This window comes from Molothrus ater, chromosome 4, assembly GCF_012460135.2.
Source record: "Molothrus ater isolate BHLD 08-10-18 breed brown headed cowbird chromosome 4, BPBGC_Mater_1.1, whole genome shotgun sequence".
In the NCBI taxonomy this organism is placed as follows: Eukaryota; Metazoa; Chordata; class Aves; order Passeriformes; family Icteridae; genus Molothrus; species Molothrus ater.
The window spans coordinates 43,165,974-43,181,824 of record NC_050481.2 but is presented as its reverse complement, the minus strand read 5'-3'; the positions used below and the strand labels follow the sequence as shown (position 1 = coordinate 43,181,824).

General features: G+C 38.6%; 1 protein-coding gene across 2 annotated transcripts; it reads left to right on the top strand.

The window, feature by feature from the left end:
* Window positions 1-42: 42 nt before the first annotated feature.
* Window positions 43-14,352, top strand: VPS37A (VPS37A subunit of ESCRT-I). 2 transcript variants are annotated; one of them, XM_036382904.2, is made up of 12 exons: window positions 43-198; window positions 3,645-3,719; window positions 4,717-4,831; window positions 5,683-5,783; window positions 6,683-6,899; window positions 7,876-7,946; window positions 10,049-10,176; window positions 10,264-10,322; window positions 10,419-10,487; window positions 12,477-12,620; window positions 13,360-13,440; window positions 13,635-14,352. In XM_036382904.2, the coding sequence occupies exons 1-11, from the start codon at window positions 74-76 to the stop codon at window positions 13,438-13,440; spliced, it is 1,185 nt and encodes a 394-aa protein (XP_036238797.1). In that variant the 5' UTR covers window positions 43-73; the 3' UTR covers window positions 13,635-14,352. The 2 variants fall into 2 exon arrangements, with proteins under 2 accessions (XP_036238797.1, XP_036238798.1); XM_036382905.2 differs by having other exon boundaries at window positions 109-169.
* Window positions 14,353-15,851: the final 1,499 nt, after the last annotated feature.

Below are 15,851 nucleotides of genomic sequence, written 5' to 3'. Positions count from 1 at the left end.
CGCGCGGGCGCTCGGTGAGGTGCGCGCGGTGCCGCGGGTGCGCTCGCGCCCCTCCGGTGCCGCCGCGCGCGCGATGAACTGGCTGTTCCCGCTCGCCAAGGGCGGCGCCGCCCCCGCCTCCGCCGCGCCGCCCGCGCGCACCGGCCTCCAGCAGCAGCGGCAGCGCCAGGTCGAGTCCCTGCGCGCCGCGCACGCCTCGTGAGTGGCCGCGGCGGGCGCGGGGGCGGGAGGGCCGCGCTGTGCCGCCCGTCCCGGGGCCGCAGTGGGGCCGCGCTGCGTCGGTAGCGTGTCGGTAGCGTGTCGTGTCTCTCTATGTCTCCCGGCTGCGCCCCGTCCCCCCGTCCCCCCGTGAGGCCTGGCTGGGTCCTCGCGGCCGTGTGGGTAAACAGGGCTCCCGAGCCGGCGGCGCCGCAGCCCGGGCCGGCCCAGCCCCGCGCTGTCCCGGGGCCGAAGGGTCCCGCCGGGCGGGACTGCGGTGCCGCGGGGTCCCCGCCGGAGGACAGTGCGATGTGGGACCCCGGCGGGCTGGGAGGAAGAATTCGGAAACTGAAAGTCCCACCGGCTGTCGGGGAGGAGTCCCCGGTGGCTTCGGTGGGGCCTGGCCGGGTGATCGGGCGCAGGTCGCCGTGCCCGGTTTCACTTGCCATTGACCGGAAAGCCTGCTAATGGGGTGTAATGTCCTCGGAGTGACGCGACGACGTCTTGGGATAAAACCTCTCTGGGAGCTGCGTGTCATAGCGTAGTTGATTAAAAGTTGAGACTAAAACGTAGAGCACCAAGGAGTTGTGTGGCGCAGTGGCCTGCCAGCAGTGGCACAGTGGCATAGCAGCCCTACTGGCTTTACAAACTGTTTTTCCTGGTGTGCAGTGCTACCTGCTGAAAACTGGCTGCTCCTTAAAAAGTAGTTTTGTTTAGATGGTGAGAAGAGGCCAGTTGTGTTTACTCCTGTTCAAGATACACAGTTTTAAAGCAAAAGTTTATTCTTATTTATACTCCTTCTTGGCAGTATGCTGCCCTGTTTTGTCTAGTCGTTTAAAACTCCTCACATTTTAAAAGGAGATCCACATTTCATACATTTGAAGTTATAGTCACAGTGAAGTAAGCATTCTACTGACATAGAACTTCCTAGGATTTCTGTAGAACTGAAATGGTAGCTGCCTCCAAAACAATTCAGAAAAAGGACAGAGAATGCTTCCTGTCACATCAGACTGACACTAGGAGTGGAAGAGATACTAGATGCATTTCCAAGTTTAATAACTGCAGGTAGTTTGCTTTCCTAATATTTAGAATTATCACACAGCAAACATAAATATGATGGTATTCTAAGTATTGTTGCTTGAAGCATAAGTCTGTTCAGAGCTAATTTCAGAGATATTTTGGAGACAGTTCAGTTTTCTAAGGAGCTGTTCTGTGGGCATATAGGAGCTTAGTTAACATAAAAGTTTTTGTTAGCCTGGCCTTACTTGGCCTTTTGTTTATATCCACTCTTTAAAAATCTGGCAGTGAGATGAGCTCATCCTGAATTAAGTCCCCAAAAAAGGGATCAGTTTTTGTCAGTCAGCTTGCTGAACTGGTTTGCTACTGTTTGTGCAGGCACCAGCTCAAGCATAGGCAGTGAGGGAATGGATGCTGTAGCCAGGAATTGAGGTGAGGGGTAGGGACATGGTAGCTGCCCAAATGTCATTCCGTTATGAGTACTGTTGTTGCTCTTCACCAAAATGCTCAAAGTTCTTGGTATGCTGTAGTTAACTTAGTCAAGTTTGGTTTGTGTCATCTTAGGTCATAAAAGCTCAGGTATGTGTGATCTTAATTTCAGTACAGCAGCTAGCTTTCCTGTACACAATCCTTCTCAGGTTAAGAGCTTGACATAAAACCTTTGCATTTAAAAAAGAGGTTTTTGTTGTTCTAGACAAAGTTAAGAATGTATCATTTTTTTCAGTGTACTCATTCCCACTTGGGAAAGCAACAACTAAGGTTATTAGTTCAAGGTTTTTCCTAAGCAGGGTTATAATTGTTTGAACATTCAAGGAGATTCTGGCTTTCTTGTTCTTCAGTCTCTGTCCTCATCTTCCTCCCCAGTTTCCACGTGAGTGGAGTGTAGTTATATACCCTCCTCAAAAGGATTTTGTAGCAGGTTAATGAGAAGTGTGGCAGATGATTACAGGGCAGGAATGTGAGTGAGAGATTCAGGGGAGAATCCTTCAGTTAAGAATGAGAAGGTGCAGATAGTGGTGTGTGGTGTAACACAGCAGAACCCTTGATTTGAATTGTCCTGTGCTGAAGATATTTGATATTTTCTTCAAACAGCATGTGATTTCACAGGGAAGGAGCAAATACTGAGTTGTCTATGAGAGGAATAAGATCAGGCTGCCCAAAGCAGGATTCATAGTCGAGTTAGTGTCTTACTCCCATTTGTTCCCCAAGCTCTTAAAGACTTTGTTTTGAAGCCTTAAATTCTATGCCCCAGTAGTGCTTTGGAAGGACACAAAGCACTCCCAATACCACTCTTAGCACACATTTGCAGGTAATGTGTTCTGAGTTTCTTGAAAAAGGACTTGTATGGAGTGTACCTGGCAATGGATGGAGGAGCATTTCTGAAGTTGGATCAAAAGATGTTTTCTGGGAGCACCCGTCTGCCATTATTTGCCATTTGAGCTGTGTTCCCTCCCCTCTATAAGGGGAGGTTACAAAGAGTGTTATTAACCAGGTGCAAGCAGGAAAAATACATGGAAGAGCAATCAGTCTGCTTTTACAGTTTGTTTTGATTCATTATAAGAGGAAGCTTGTTTTCTGCCCCTCTGTCTTTTACTCTCAGCTTAGATATGTTCGTATTGTCTAGAAATTCTGCTTCTGAGCTTCACCTCCTCCACATTCTCTGGGATGCTCTCTTTCAAAATAATCTTGCTGTGCATGGAAATTGTAGAATGCTTTGAGTATTGAAATCAACTTCCTAATAATGTAGCTCATTTCAAGATTTTTCCCTCTGTAATTTACTTGTTGCAGGAAAAACAAATTTGAATTTGACCTTACTAGATTTTGTAAGGTTCATCAGTGCTTTCAGGAGGGCCTGGATCTTGAGTCTCACTGTTGAATGAACTCTACTCCAGATAATTCTTGAAAGCTTGTGCAAGTGAGCTTGGTGCACTACTGTTAAATATTAGGCTAATCTATTAAGGAAGAATGCCTAGTCTAATAAACATTCTCCATATTGATCGGAAGGGAGTGTTGCAGAGCAATGTGAACCTGATATAATGCCTTGGTGAAGTAAATGTTTAATCAGATAAAATTCAGTATATTAAAATAACACTGATGTGTTGTCTTAAATTAAGCTAGTAATGGGAGAAAGATAAGTTGAGATTGTTGTCAGAAGCATGACTAGTGTGATATCTCCTACTATAGTTCCTTTGCTTGTGACCATGTATGAGGTTTAAATGTTAAATCCACTTTTTTTTTTTTTGCTTTAATCTTAATATTCAATATAGAATGCTGAAGACTATTTGCATATTCCAGCATTTTCAATTTTGTTCTTACAGGGCTTTTCAAAACTAAACTGAATACAAATGTCTGAGGTCATGCTTGTTTCTTTTAGATTTTAGCTGTTATATTGACCATGTAATGGATGCTAACAATTTTTTCTTTGACAGCATTGCAGAAATACAGAAAGATGTGGAATATCGACTGCCATTCACTGTAAACAACTTGACAATTAACATTAACATGTAAGTAGAGTGGGCTGCATCTATGCACATCTTGAAAATTAAAATTGTTCCAAAAAAAAAAAAAACCAAAAAACCAAACTGGTAATAGAATATAAGCTGCTCCCAGCTCATAATTAATTTCAGGAACCATAACCCGGATTTGTATTAGTGGCTATAGTGATCTGGGTGGAATTGGCTCCGTACAAGATACAGATGTTCAGCTGAGAGCAAAATCATATTTTACTGTTCTCAGTTCCTAACATAGCTGTGTGATTTTAGTTGAAGGTAACTAGGGCAAAATGCTTGAGGATTTCTGGTAACTTTGATTCTCTGCCACTGAAAATAAACTTGATTGGTAATTTCTTAGTCTGCTGTAACTCCATACTCTTACCCTGCTGAAGCTTCTGGATCGTAACTCAAGTGATTTATTGTAACATTAGCTGTAAATTTACTTTGGGGGGTCACTCTGTTCTGGCAAATGTTGATAGTATTCTGTTCACAAGTTTTATATTACTTTGTCCTGCAGAGTTGGCCTCGTATTCTTACAGGCTACGCTGCATTGTATTTGTAGTAATAGCATTTGTATTTGAAAATGTTCTTGTTATGCTACAGCTTCTTTGTTGTCTATTAGTTTGTCAGACCATGTGCTAATAACACCAAGGCTGCAGGTTCAGTGCCTGTATAGGCCATGCACTTAGGAGCTGGACTCAGTGATCCTTGTGGGTCCTTTCCAACTCAGAATATTCTGTGATAATTGCTCCTTTGTTATACTACAATTTTGCCCAGTAAATGCTCTCTTCAGTTTTGTGGAAGTCTGGTACTCCAATCTGTTGGACTTTGAATTTTGTAACTGAATAATCCTTTTGTATGCTTCATTCATTGTGTACTTGTCCGTAGCAGTTCTCATAGAAAAGTATGTTTATGTAATGAATAGTACTTTTTCTTTGCATTAGAAGCCTTCTTATGCAAACTGTATCATGGGGTGTCGCTGTAGTAATAATTATTCTTGTATTTGCAGTTTGCTTCCACCTCAGTTTCCTCAGGAAAAACCAGTCATCAGTGTTTTCCCACCTGTGAGACATCATTTAATGGACAAGCAGGGAGTATATGTGACCGGTCCATTAATAAGTAATGTATGTATCATTTGTAGCTTCACACAGATCTACTGTTAATAGCAGTTTTAATACGTCTCACACTAGATTATTGTTAATACTCCTGGTAAAAAACATTAGTATAGATCCTAATCTTTTTCAAACTGTATTTCAGGGCCTGAAAACAAATTCAGAAGTGTTCAGTAGTTATTCTAGTTATTCTTTTACTGATACCATTTCTGACTTGAGTATTCCATGTATCTAAAACTATTTTAAGTTATGAAGGCTGAGAAAATTACTATCACATTTTTTTTGGTTATTGTTAATTGCACAGCTCTTCCAATTACATTCCAGTGTATTCCAAATAAAGGAGAGGGATGCTTTAAGACAGTTTTGTAACATAGCTCTTTCTAGCCTAATCCTATTAGAATGGCGTCAAGGTTTTAGCTCGAATATTCGGGATTTTAATATGCTGGTCTTTTTGTCAACAAGATTGTCCTATTTTTTCTTGAGTGGATGGAGGTTCTGACTCTTAGAATGTAGTTAGTGCCTTTGTCCTCAGATTTTTTTTTCCTCTTCTGTTGTTTGCACAAATGTAACTGGGTAACTAAAGTGGGGATTTTTGCTTGTTCAATAGCAATGTGGTACTTCATTGACTCTCCACTGATAATGGAATATACAAAAGACTTTTAGTTTCTGTTCAGCTCTGGGTTGCTTTATCACTTTATTTGGAGTTTATGTATATATAGTTTGGATTAGCTAGTATGTCTGAAATAGCTTTTCAGCACTGTCATGTGGGTATAAGAAACAATCAAGTTCAGCACATTTTGGAACGCTTGGATTCCAGACATAATTTTTCTTCTTCTTTGGATTTTGTTTTGTGTTTTTCCCAGTTTACAATGCATTCAGATCTTGGAAAAATTATTCAGAGTTTACTGGATGAGTTTTGGAAGAATCCTCCAGTTCTAGCTCCTAGCTCAACATCATTTCCATAGTAAGTTATCAAAACATAATAAATGTCTATTAGTTTTTCAAAAAGCGACTAAACCAATTATAAGGAGGGCAGAGACAGGAATAATGTAATGGATATACCGGAAGAATTAGATTCCCTGTCCTTGCACAATTTCATGTGCTTGGTAGATGACCTGATTGTTTTTAGAAGAGACACTAGATTTCATTGGAGTTACTGAATCAACATGCCTGATGTAACTTTATATCCATTTTCTTGAAAAATAAATTTTTGCATTACCAGATGAAATCTGGAATTTGCTGTATCTCATTATCTGAGTAGTTGTGTTTTTTCATATTCTGTTCATAATCTCCCAGGCTTAGGGCAGTTCCTTTTGCACCATGTGCAGCAGAAATTGGGTGATTTAAAGAATTTTGTTAAATTCAGATTGTGTCAGTTCAACTGTGGTTCTCATGGCTGATGGTGATACTGAGTTTAGATGTGGCTGCAGTTGTGAATTTTTAAAAAAATCATTCCTGCTGTTGAGAAGTAATTACTTGTGTGTTGCCCAAGCTATTAAATGCTATACCGTACATAAGAACTAATGTATGACACAGATGTTTTTCTCACAACTTTAGGATGGAAATGATTTAAAATTATGCTGTCATAAATTCTTGAGAAGTAGTTTCCTCATAATTAAGAGTGTAAGTGTGTATTTGGCTGTTCTACAAGAATGTAGATTAATGGAGTTCTAGACTATATTGCAGTATTAGACAGAAAGGGTTATTACTTCAGAAGCAACTGAGAACAGAAAATACAAAGTTTATGGTCACTTGAAAATTCATTCTTATGTCTTATGTGTGGTCTCGTAATTATAATTCAAAAGACAAGAGATGTGCTGTAAGCAGTTGGTTGCTCATGACTGTGGTTTTGTTTGTTTTTAGCCTTTACAACAAACCAGCTGGAATGCCTCCTTTTGCTCCTCAGGGGTTTCCATTTCTCCCTCCATATCCACCTCAAGAAACAAACAGAACAATGGCACCCATGCCCATTTCTGAAACAGTTTCTTCAAGCTACACTACAGACAAGCCTGCTGCTCCCTCCTATGGCTTGATTGCTGATCTGCCGCTGCCTGTTCCCACAGCAGAAGCGGTGCTGCAGGTCAGTGTGCTGAGTTTTGCTCTTTAAGCTGGCAGACACTGGGTATAAGTTCCCTTAGAGGCACACAGGGCATTGCTTAAAACTCAAGGAAGCACTTGAGTCAGTGAACTTCATTGTTTTGCTGGTGCTAGGGAAGCAAAACTGTCATTCTGGCTTTGATGAAGAATTTTTTAGAACTTGAAGTCAGAGCAACAAGTTTGTCTTTGTTTCAATGAAACTAGTGTTATGTTAATGGTCTTTGATTATAGGGGTTTTGTTTTGGAGCTGCACTCCCCCATAGGGCAGCTGTAGCTGTATCTCCAACCACAGAAGATATTTTTTTCTTGCTTGCTTTCCTGCTCAGAACCTCTTAGGTGAGGGCAATGTGCGATCTCAAGTCTTTATGTGAGGCATTTTATCTTGTATGTTTATACTTGTTGCTGATGAACTCTGGAAGGAATTTTATTGTTAATAAAACTTTGTATCTAAATGTTTAGTCTTGAATCAAATCATGTCTATAGAAACAAGTTTTCTTAGGCTTGGAAGGCACTTTTGTAACTTTATGCAATTTAAATTTTCTACAACTGTTTTTTCCTTGTCTAAAACATTTCTTTTCTGAGAGATTATAGCTCTAAAAACCACATGAAAGAGATCAAAATGTCAATCTCCTTCTCTGTTCTCACTTCTGTGAGTTTTACTATTCCTGTGTATTTCCTCAGTCATTCAGCTGCTTTCAAATGAAGGACATGGCAAAACAGAATTATTTTCCTCCAAAATTTTCCTCATCTTGTATGACATGTCACCCCAAACATCTTCAAGCATTTTGTTGCATTGGTTGAGTTGTTTTCTGTTCAGATACTAGTGCCACTGCTTCTTACTGCTTTTCGTGCTTCTCTTGTTGCTCGAAAATATTCATCTTCAGTTCTCAATTAATCATGTTAAATATCAAGAAACTGCACTTGAGAAATCTACTAAGCATTTCTAAATTTTGACTCAGGTTGGCCAGAATGGATTTACATACAAGATGCCTGATGTTCCTGATACCTTTCCAGAACTCTCAGAACTAAGGTAAATTTTCAGAGGGTAGCTGAACTTTCCATAGTTACTGAAAGGCACTGTACTGTACTACAGGCCTGTATCTGATTTTTGTCAGAAGTCTGTACACATCACTGAAAGGGTTTTGTAGAAATTATAATAGGGGAACTGCCACATACCAAAGTATTGTAGTCAGAAAATAACCCTGCTTTATATTCAAATGTGCTGCTTTTTTAGGGTTTGGTCAGCAGGAACAGTACTTGATTCAACACCAGGAAAAGAAGTATTTATTTTTACTTTTTCTTACTATCAGTGTTTTGCTTTTTTCTGAGGCCTTACAAGGGACTTAATTTCTAGTAATTCAATAAGCATAACTTTTGAAGGAGGAAATGTGATAGCTTGAGGCTGGTTCAAAAATTACATTCTCCTAAATGCCAAAGGACTGTAGTGCAAGGTAAAGGGGGAACTGCTTTGTGAGCAGCTCAGCATGTTCAGGGGAGGCTGGCTTAGACAGGAGGTAAATGTGTCTGCTGTCCCAGTGCAAATCACTGCTACATCTAAATACTTTATACACATACTACACAAATATTTTCATCTGTTTGTCATTATTCAAAGAAACTGTATTAGTTATAGCTCCCAGCAGCTTGCTCAGATCTAATGAGACAGTTTCCTAGATCAGTTATGTGGGATGGAATAGGTTACAAATTCACTATAAACTCCTTCAGATCTCACATCTTTCTGGTGGTGTCATAGTTAAGCAATTGAAAACTCTGTCCTTTCAACTGGGGTCGCTTTTTCTTTTCCTTTGACACTTTCCAAAGAACCTGTTTAGTTTAGCTGACTTAGCTCTTAAGTTCTGGCAGCATCCTTATTACATAACAGCAAATAAAGATTTTTGCAGGGAAGTGTAATTTGTTAAAACATTCTAATCAAGCCTGGTCCTTTCAAGAAGACTGGATTAAAATTCCATGATTCTTCTGTTGGTTTTTTAATTGAGTGACAGTGGTATTGCGGCTGTTCTGAACAGTTCTGTTCTGTGTAGGTGGCATGGTTTTGGTAAAGGGGGCTTTTTGAGCGGCCTTTGTGAGAAAGGGTTAGGAGCTGCCCCTGTGCCAGGCGCAGCCAGTTTGGCAGCAGACCCACTGCAGGACTCCTGAGTCCATTAGTGAAGCAGGCACTGCCTCTGAAAACATTTTAGAAAGAGCAGAGGCAGTGAGGATTGAGGGGAGGAATGGAAAAATGTGATAATCCTGCAAACACCAAGGTCAGGGAAGAAGGCTGAGAAGGAGATGCTCCATGTACCAGAGCAGTTACTTTTCCACAGCCTGTGGAAGTTTTGGAAAAGATTGCGGTAGTATGGGTATTTTTAAAATGTACCCTGTAGCTGAGAGGACTATGCTGGAGCAGTTACCCACACTGCAGTCCAGGAAGGACCCAATGTTGGATATGCCCTCGAGGAAGCTGCAGCCAGGTATTACCCAGACTGGATACTCATGCCAGGAACTGATTGCAGTCTGTGGAGCAGGGGTGAAGTGTGAGAAGGAAGGAGAAGCAGAGATTAACTGTTAGGGACTGACTGCAACACTTGCAGTTCCCCCTTTGCCCCAAGGAGAGGGAGACAGGGAGAGGTAGTGTTGGGCATGAAGGAATGAGGTTGAGCCTGAGGAAAAATGGAGCAAAATGTTTTAGTCTTTCTTGCTTACCATCCAACTCTTACTATAATTGACAATAAATTCAGTTAAATTTTTCTGAGTGTGTTTTTGTGTGTGATTGTAACTGGTAAGTGACTTCACTGTTTTTATCTCAACCCCTGAGATTTTCCTCCGTAGCCTGTTGGGGAGGGGAACTGAGAGAGCAGCTGAGTGGGCATCTGGTAGCTCGACACAGTCAACCCACTATAGTAGCTTTATGGGAAGTAAGGCTTGAAATGGGAGATATTTTTTAACATGCTGCTTTTTAAATTCACTGCTGCATATAGTAGAACCCACAATCCAGGAGAAAGGGGAAAAATAAGTTGTGCTCAAGTGTCATGTATTTGTAAAGTCTCAAAAAATGCCTCAAATTCTGGAAGAAATGAACTACTTTACATGTGATGTTTTCAGATTTAAATGTACTTTCTTTCTGTTTGAGTACAGTATATCACAGCTGACCAGTATGAATGAGCAAGAAGAGGTGTTACTGGAACAGTTTGTGACTCTTCCACAGCTGAAGCAAGTCATTACTGATAGAGATGAGTTAGTGAAAAGCATTGAAGAGCTGGCAAGTAAGCTGTCAAAATGTTAACATGTGTGGCTTTGTTCTGTGAACTAAATCCTTTAAAAAAAGTAGTAATGGTGATTTTATTTTTCAGAAAAAAACCTGTTGCTGGAGCCTAGTCTTGAAGCAAAAAGACAGACAGTGTTGGATAAAGTAAGTTAACAATAAAATAATCTTCAGAAATATGAGTGGTAGGTAATATCTGGAATTTTTTCAAGGTGATAATGTTCCTTTTCTTCTTCCTTGCAGTATGAGCAACTCACGCAAATGAAAGCAGCCTTTGAAAAAAAGATGCAAAGACAGCATGAACTTAGTGAGGTATAATTCCTACATGACATCCTTTAAGAATACTTCGATAAATCTGAAGTTTTGATTTGTATCTTTATCCATTAGGAATATTCTTTTGGTTAAACTCTCATTTAATATGAAGTAGATTAAGTATTTGGTCAAATATGAAAAGAATTGAATGATGTACCAAAAAGTTAAAAGCAAAATAATGGGTTTTCTCATTGGGTTTTTATTTTTTACTGCTTCAATAGGAGCAAAGTTGGAAGAAAAGAATGATGTACATCTAGAACTGTTTAGTACAATCCCAGTCCAAACCAGTTTTAACAATAGAATAATTTTTAAAGAAGGCTTGTTCAATTAATGGTACTCATTTAACATAATGAGCTTGTAAAACTGTGCCAGATGAAAGTGCTCAATAACTTCAGGAACTTAAATTCTGCAGTTCACTCGGCATGCTTACTTCAGGCAATATGCTCTATGTGCTGTCAAACCTTGCATGTTTTACAGTGTAAACAGGGCAGAAATTACTAATTCAGAAAGTATTGGAGAAGGAAAATAATTTCTTGGTATGTTTACCAGGGTATTCATTAGAGGATATAACTTCTGATAAACCCCTTTCTGCACTAAAATCTTCATAATTTGCAAGACTTGTCACCTGAGAATGCAACAGTCCATCAGTTTAGCATGCATAGTACCTGAATTTCTGAATGCCCCCAAAAAAAGAAAAGAAAAGAAAACAAAAAAAACAAAACAAAAAAAAAAAAAAAAAAGCCACCACACAACCAAAATTTGCATGATGGCAAACCAAATTATTTCATAGGTGGTCTAAATATTAGAGGTTTCCTCGCTTGAAAATCAGAAGAGTCTGACTCCTAATGCCTCCTTTGACCTTAAAGTGGGCAGAGGTAGTTGACGTGGATAAACCACTTATTTTTGCAAGAAACCACTTAAGAACAGGACATAATATTGCACTGCTGTAGTCCCTTTTCTTTTTTCTAAATTAGATTTGCTGATTCGATTTAATGATGGATAGGAAGCTGAGAGTTGAGGAGTAGCAGTTGAATTTTTCTGCTTTTTTTCCCTATATCTTCATGTAGTGATGTTTGCTGTGCACAGGTATCTCCTGCTCTCTTTCCTTCAAATTTCCAAACAAGTATTTTTATTTGTATTGAGTGAATTTTAGTTCTCTTTTATTAGAGCAAACTCTCTGTATTTTGTACAAGATCAATTTAACAGGAAATTTTTGATTACATTAAGATTTTAAAGTACATAAGTAAAAGATTTTTCATAGGGTAGATGAAGGTTAGGCCAAGCATCTAAAATTTATAAATGCCTTAATTTTGCCATTCTGGCTCTCTTCAGACTCCTACTGGATGTGAATCATGTCCTGTTTACCTGCCCAGATATATTCAAGAAAAAATAATGAGATTGTATGCAATAAACAGAAGTAAGGTTTTAGGTTTATAAGAACAGAAAAATGAGTATACTGGTTTAGATTAGCAGTCTATCTACTTCTTGAGTAGGTGCTTTTTGCTTTCCTGTCTTCTCCACAATCATTTCAAGGGTATTTAAAAACTGAACAGTAAGTTCTTTTTTACCTTTTTACCTTTTTATACTTCTCAGGTTCACAACTGATTTTCAAAAGTAGACCCTATTTATTGAAGACACTTGAAATGTTAGTTCTACTCAGAAATCATGCACTTGAGAACTTGTCAGATTTCCAAGCTGGATGCTTTCTACACTGTAGGGTAAAAGTTGAAAAACTTTATTCATTTGTGTGAATGATTGTGTATCAAGACCTAAATTAGCAACACTTTTCTCACATTGAAACCTTTCTAGTTTAACAAGCTAGAGTTCCATCTCTGTAACTTGGAGATGGAACTTCATCTGGTTACTTAGGCTTTTATGTAATAATAGTGCTCTGTCCACATATTCCATATTTGTATAGTCATTTATCTTCTTGGAAATGTGAGTTTTCACAGACAGGTTAGTATTACATGGGACTTTTTATTTTCTTAGAGTTGCAGTCCAAGTGCTCTGCAGGCCAGACTTAAAGTAGCTGCTCATGAAGCTGAAGAGGAGTCTGATACTATTGCAGAAGACTTTTTGGAAGGCAAAACAGAGATAGATGACTTTCTTAGTAGTTTCATGGAAAAGAGAACGGTATGTAATATACAAGTACTTCTAACCCAAGACATGTACAACACCCACTGAATAAATTTAGGACTTCTTTTTTTAAGGGTTTGAGCAGTCCTGTGATACAGAACAGTGCTTTAGTGAGCTTTGACAGAAGGGAAAAAAATCCTTAAATGGCTTCAGTTTATTTAGACTATAATCTGCATTCCAAAGGCACATACTTCTAAGATGGGAGTGCAAAGATCTTCTGCATTAGACCATATTCATGTAGTGTTGCAGATATTTTTGTGCCAATTTCTTCTGTATCTTGTATAGATATTGGGGAAGATAGCCACATGGTCAATTTCATATTTGGAAGGTTGACATAAACTGACATGTTGCATTAAACAACCTTAATGTTTAGTTTATTAAACTTCTTAAACAAATTTTGTTGATGGCTATCATCAAATAAGTAACTGGGGTTCAAAAATCACCATTCTTGTCGTGCTGTGACAAAAGTAACTTACCAAGTAGTGTACCTTTCTTTAAAGGTGCCCAATAAATGCATTTTGTAACATTGGAAACAATCCTCTTACAAACAATTTTGGATAGAATAATGTTATCTGTATAGACCTTTGTTCAGCCCCAAGCTTGGAAGGGAGGTAGGTTAGGCAGGGTTTTCTTTCTTTAAAGAGCCTGTAAAATAGCTAAATCATTAAGGAGAAACTGCAGTATGCATTATAAAAAACTGCTTTTAGAATTCAGTCTTGTATGTCTTGTTTCATAGCTCTGCCACTGCAGACGAGCCAAAGAGGAAAAACTTCAACAGGCAATAGCAATGCACAGCCAGTTTCATGCTCCACTATAGGTAAACTTGGTTTGTTAAACAATTTACCTTATTGTTACACACCTGGTAACTGCTAATGGATTTGTTACGGTGTTTATTGTTCTAATAACACTTCCTGTGGAAATCAAGTATGTTCTGCATCTGTTGTTACTTGTATTTAAAATATAACTTCTGGCGAAATTAAAATATCTAATTTTGGAAATTTGTCTTTACAGACTTCCTGCAAACTACACCTGCCAAGAGAACGAGTGAAAACCCCAATAAAGCACACTTTTTAATAACTATTATTTGCAAATAAGCATTTCATCTTATCTGGTTGTATTTATAGAAGAGATTGTATACAGAGTTGGGATGGTTTTTGTACAAATTAGAATGTCTCTTTATATTCTCATTGTACTCAAGAATCCTTCTATTGCAATCTTTGCATTAATTTCTTGTATTTATTGTTGATAGTTATAATATTTAAGTTCCCTGCTGCTATACTCCATTGTTCAGAGATTAAATATCTAAACATGTAATTTTGACTAGCTTTTTACATTTTTATAAAAACATAATTCATATCTTTTGTATTTTCAATTTTAACCATAGATTTGGCTTAATCTGTGGAAGACTTTAAGTGATAGGACTCTGGAAACTAAAAAAATTCTTGATGGAGATTGCCACTGGATTCACAAGCTGTCTTTTCTTGAAGCCAAAATATTAAAGTTTTTTTACTTCTAAGTAATAATAGAAAACTAGGTATAGGTTGTATTGTGTTTTGGATGAGTAGATTGGGGATTAAGCAAAGGATGTGTTGGAAAAAAATTATACTGGAATCAAAATAGAATAAATGATATCTGCATAGATTTGGTATGTTGCTTAGTAGCACTGATGCACTGATTTCAAGAGTGGTTTGGTACCTACCACTAATTAAACACAATTTTCATCTAACAAGTTCATTTTCTTTTTTTTTTGTTCATAAGTAATAATAAGCAGGTCACCTTCCTGTTTCTGTTTTATGCAATATAAATAAGTTCATCACGTGAGGAATTCAGAAACGCTTTGCAAAAACTAGTTCTGAAGTTCTTTGGAAAACAGTTATTTTTTTTTCTAATGTTAAGAAACAAAGAAGCTAATTTGGTTGTAGTTCTCATATGGTAAGGCAAGTGATTGGATTCGGAAGTGAAACTCAATTCTGTGCTTTAATCAATGAATCTTTCCTCTGGTAAGCTGACAGTCTGGGGATGGGGTACATCTGGTGAGAATGGGTAGGACCGAATGCAGTGCTCTGTAGGAGAAAAATACAGCTCCTAAATATGCATGTATTATCTCTCTTGCAATTGCAAGAAGACACATTCTTTTTCTTAACCTTCTCAATGCATCAGGTTTTCATGGAGACAGTCAAGGAGGAGGAGTAGAAGGAATGCTACAGTTTTGAGAGTTGTAAGTAGGATAAAGTGCGATTAAGTAATGTATCAGAAATCCTGCTTCTTTCTTGTCAGGAAGCAGTCTGGAGATAAACCTCTTAGCCAAGACTCTACCTGTGTGTTACCTAGATAGGATCACAGAACATGGCAGGTTCAAATCTGAGACCACAGTCCAAGCATGTGCTTTTCTATATCACTGATCTTCAGTCCTAAACTTGATATTCTGCCAGCAAACTGTGATATTTCTTCTGAATGAAGGAAAATCATATAAGTGCAAAAAGTCTGTTCCACAGGCTAGTGGGTCTTCAGTCTCAGCTCTGCTGTTTGTTACACTTTTGTGATTGTCCTAAGCTGTTCCTTCTCAGGGTGAGTAAACTATTCACTGGTATTTTATAGGACATATTTTAAAGCTGATCCAAATTCTGAGATTAGATGTCCCAAGAAAATAGATCTGTGGTCCAAATCAAACATACTTCAGTGTCTGAAAAAAAATCAGCACTTTATAAATGGAATGCTTAAGCAATAATTTTAGAGGTTCTTATTAAAAAAAATGTGCTGCCTGTACATTGACATAGCACTCCTGCTAATGTGCTAACTAAAGCCTTAGATGATGTAAACATCTAAGTGGTTCTGAACTTGTGTCTATGAGTAGTGTGATTTCTGCAGCTCTGAAGAGTTATGTGTAAGTCATCACTGTAACCTTCTTGGCAAAATCCCAAAATCCCATCTAATTTTCTGCTGAGTTGTTTCTGATCTGTTTCTGACAATCTAGTTAACTCTCAAGACTACACACAATCCTTTGCAGAGCTGGTTTTTTTTTGTTGTTTCTTGTGAACAGAGAATGGCATGGATGACCAGACATCTGGTGTTCTTGCTGTATTGGGCTAGTATCTTCTTTATACGTTTCATAACAGGATTTGCTAGTACAAGTTCTGAAATCTTCAGCTTTTCCTCTTATGTTACTTTAGTGAGCAAATTTTCAACTTGGGAACTTCTCCATGGAGTCTTTCTGATGGTAGTGGAGTA

What these genes read in the sequence shown, in the direction of transcription:
- VPS37A (XM_036382904.2), top strand. Translation starts at nt 74, where the DNA reads ATGAACTGGCTGTTCCCGCTCGCCAAGGGCGGCGCCGCCCCCGCCTCC. An exon ending in CTGCGCGCCGCGCACGCCTC is followed by an intron (nt 199 to 3,644) that starts GTGAGTGGCCGC and finishes TTTCTTTGACAG; the next exon opens with CATTGCAGAAATACAGAAAG. An exon ending in GTTTCATGGAAAAGAGAACG is followed by an intron (nt 12,621 to 13,359) that starts GTATGTAATATA and finishes CTTGTTTCATAG; the next exon opens with CTCTGCCACTGCAGACGAGC.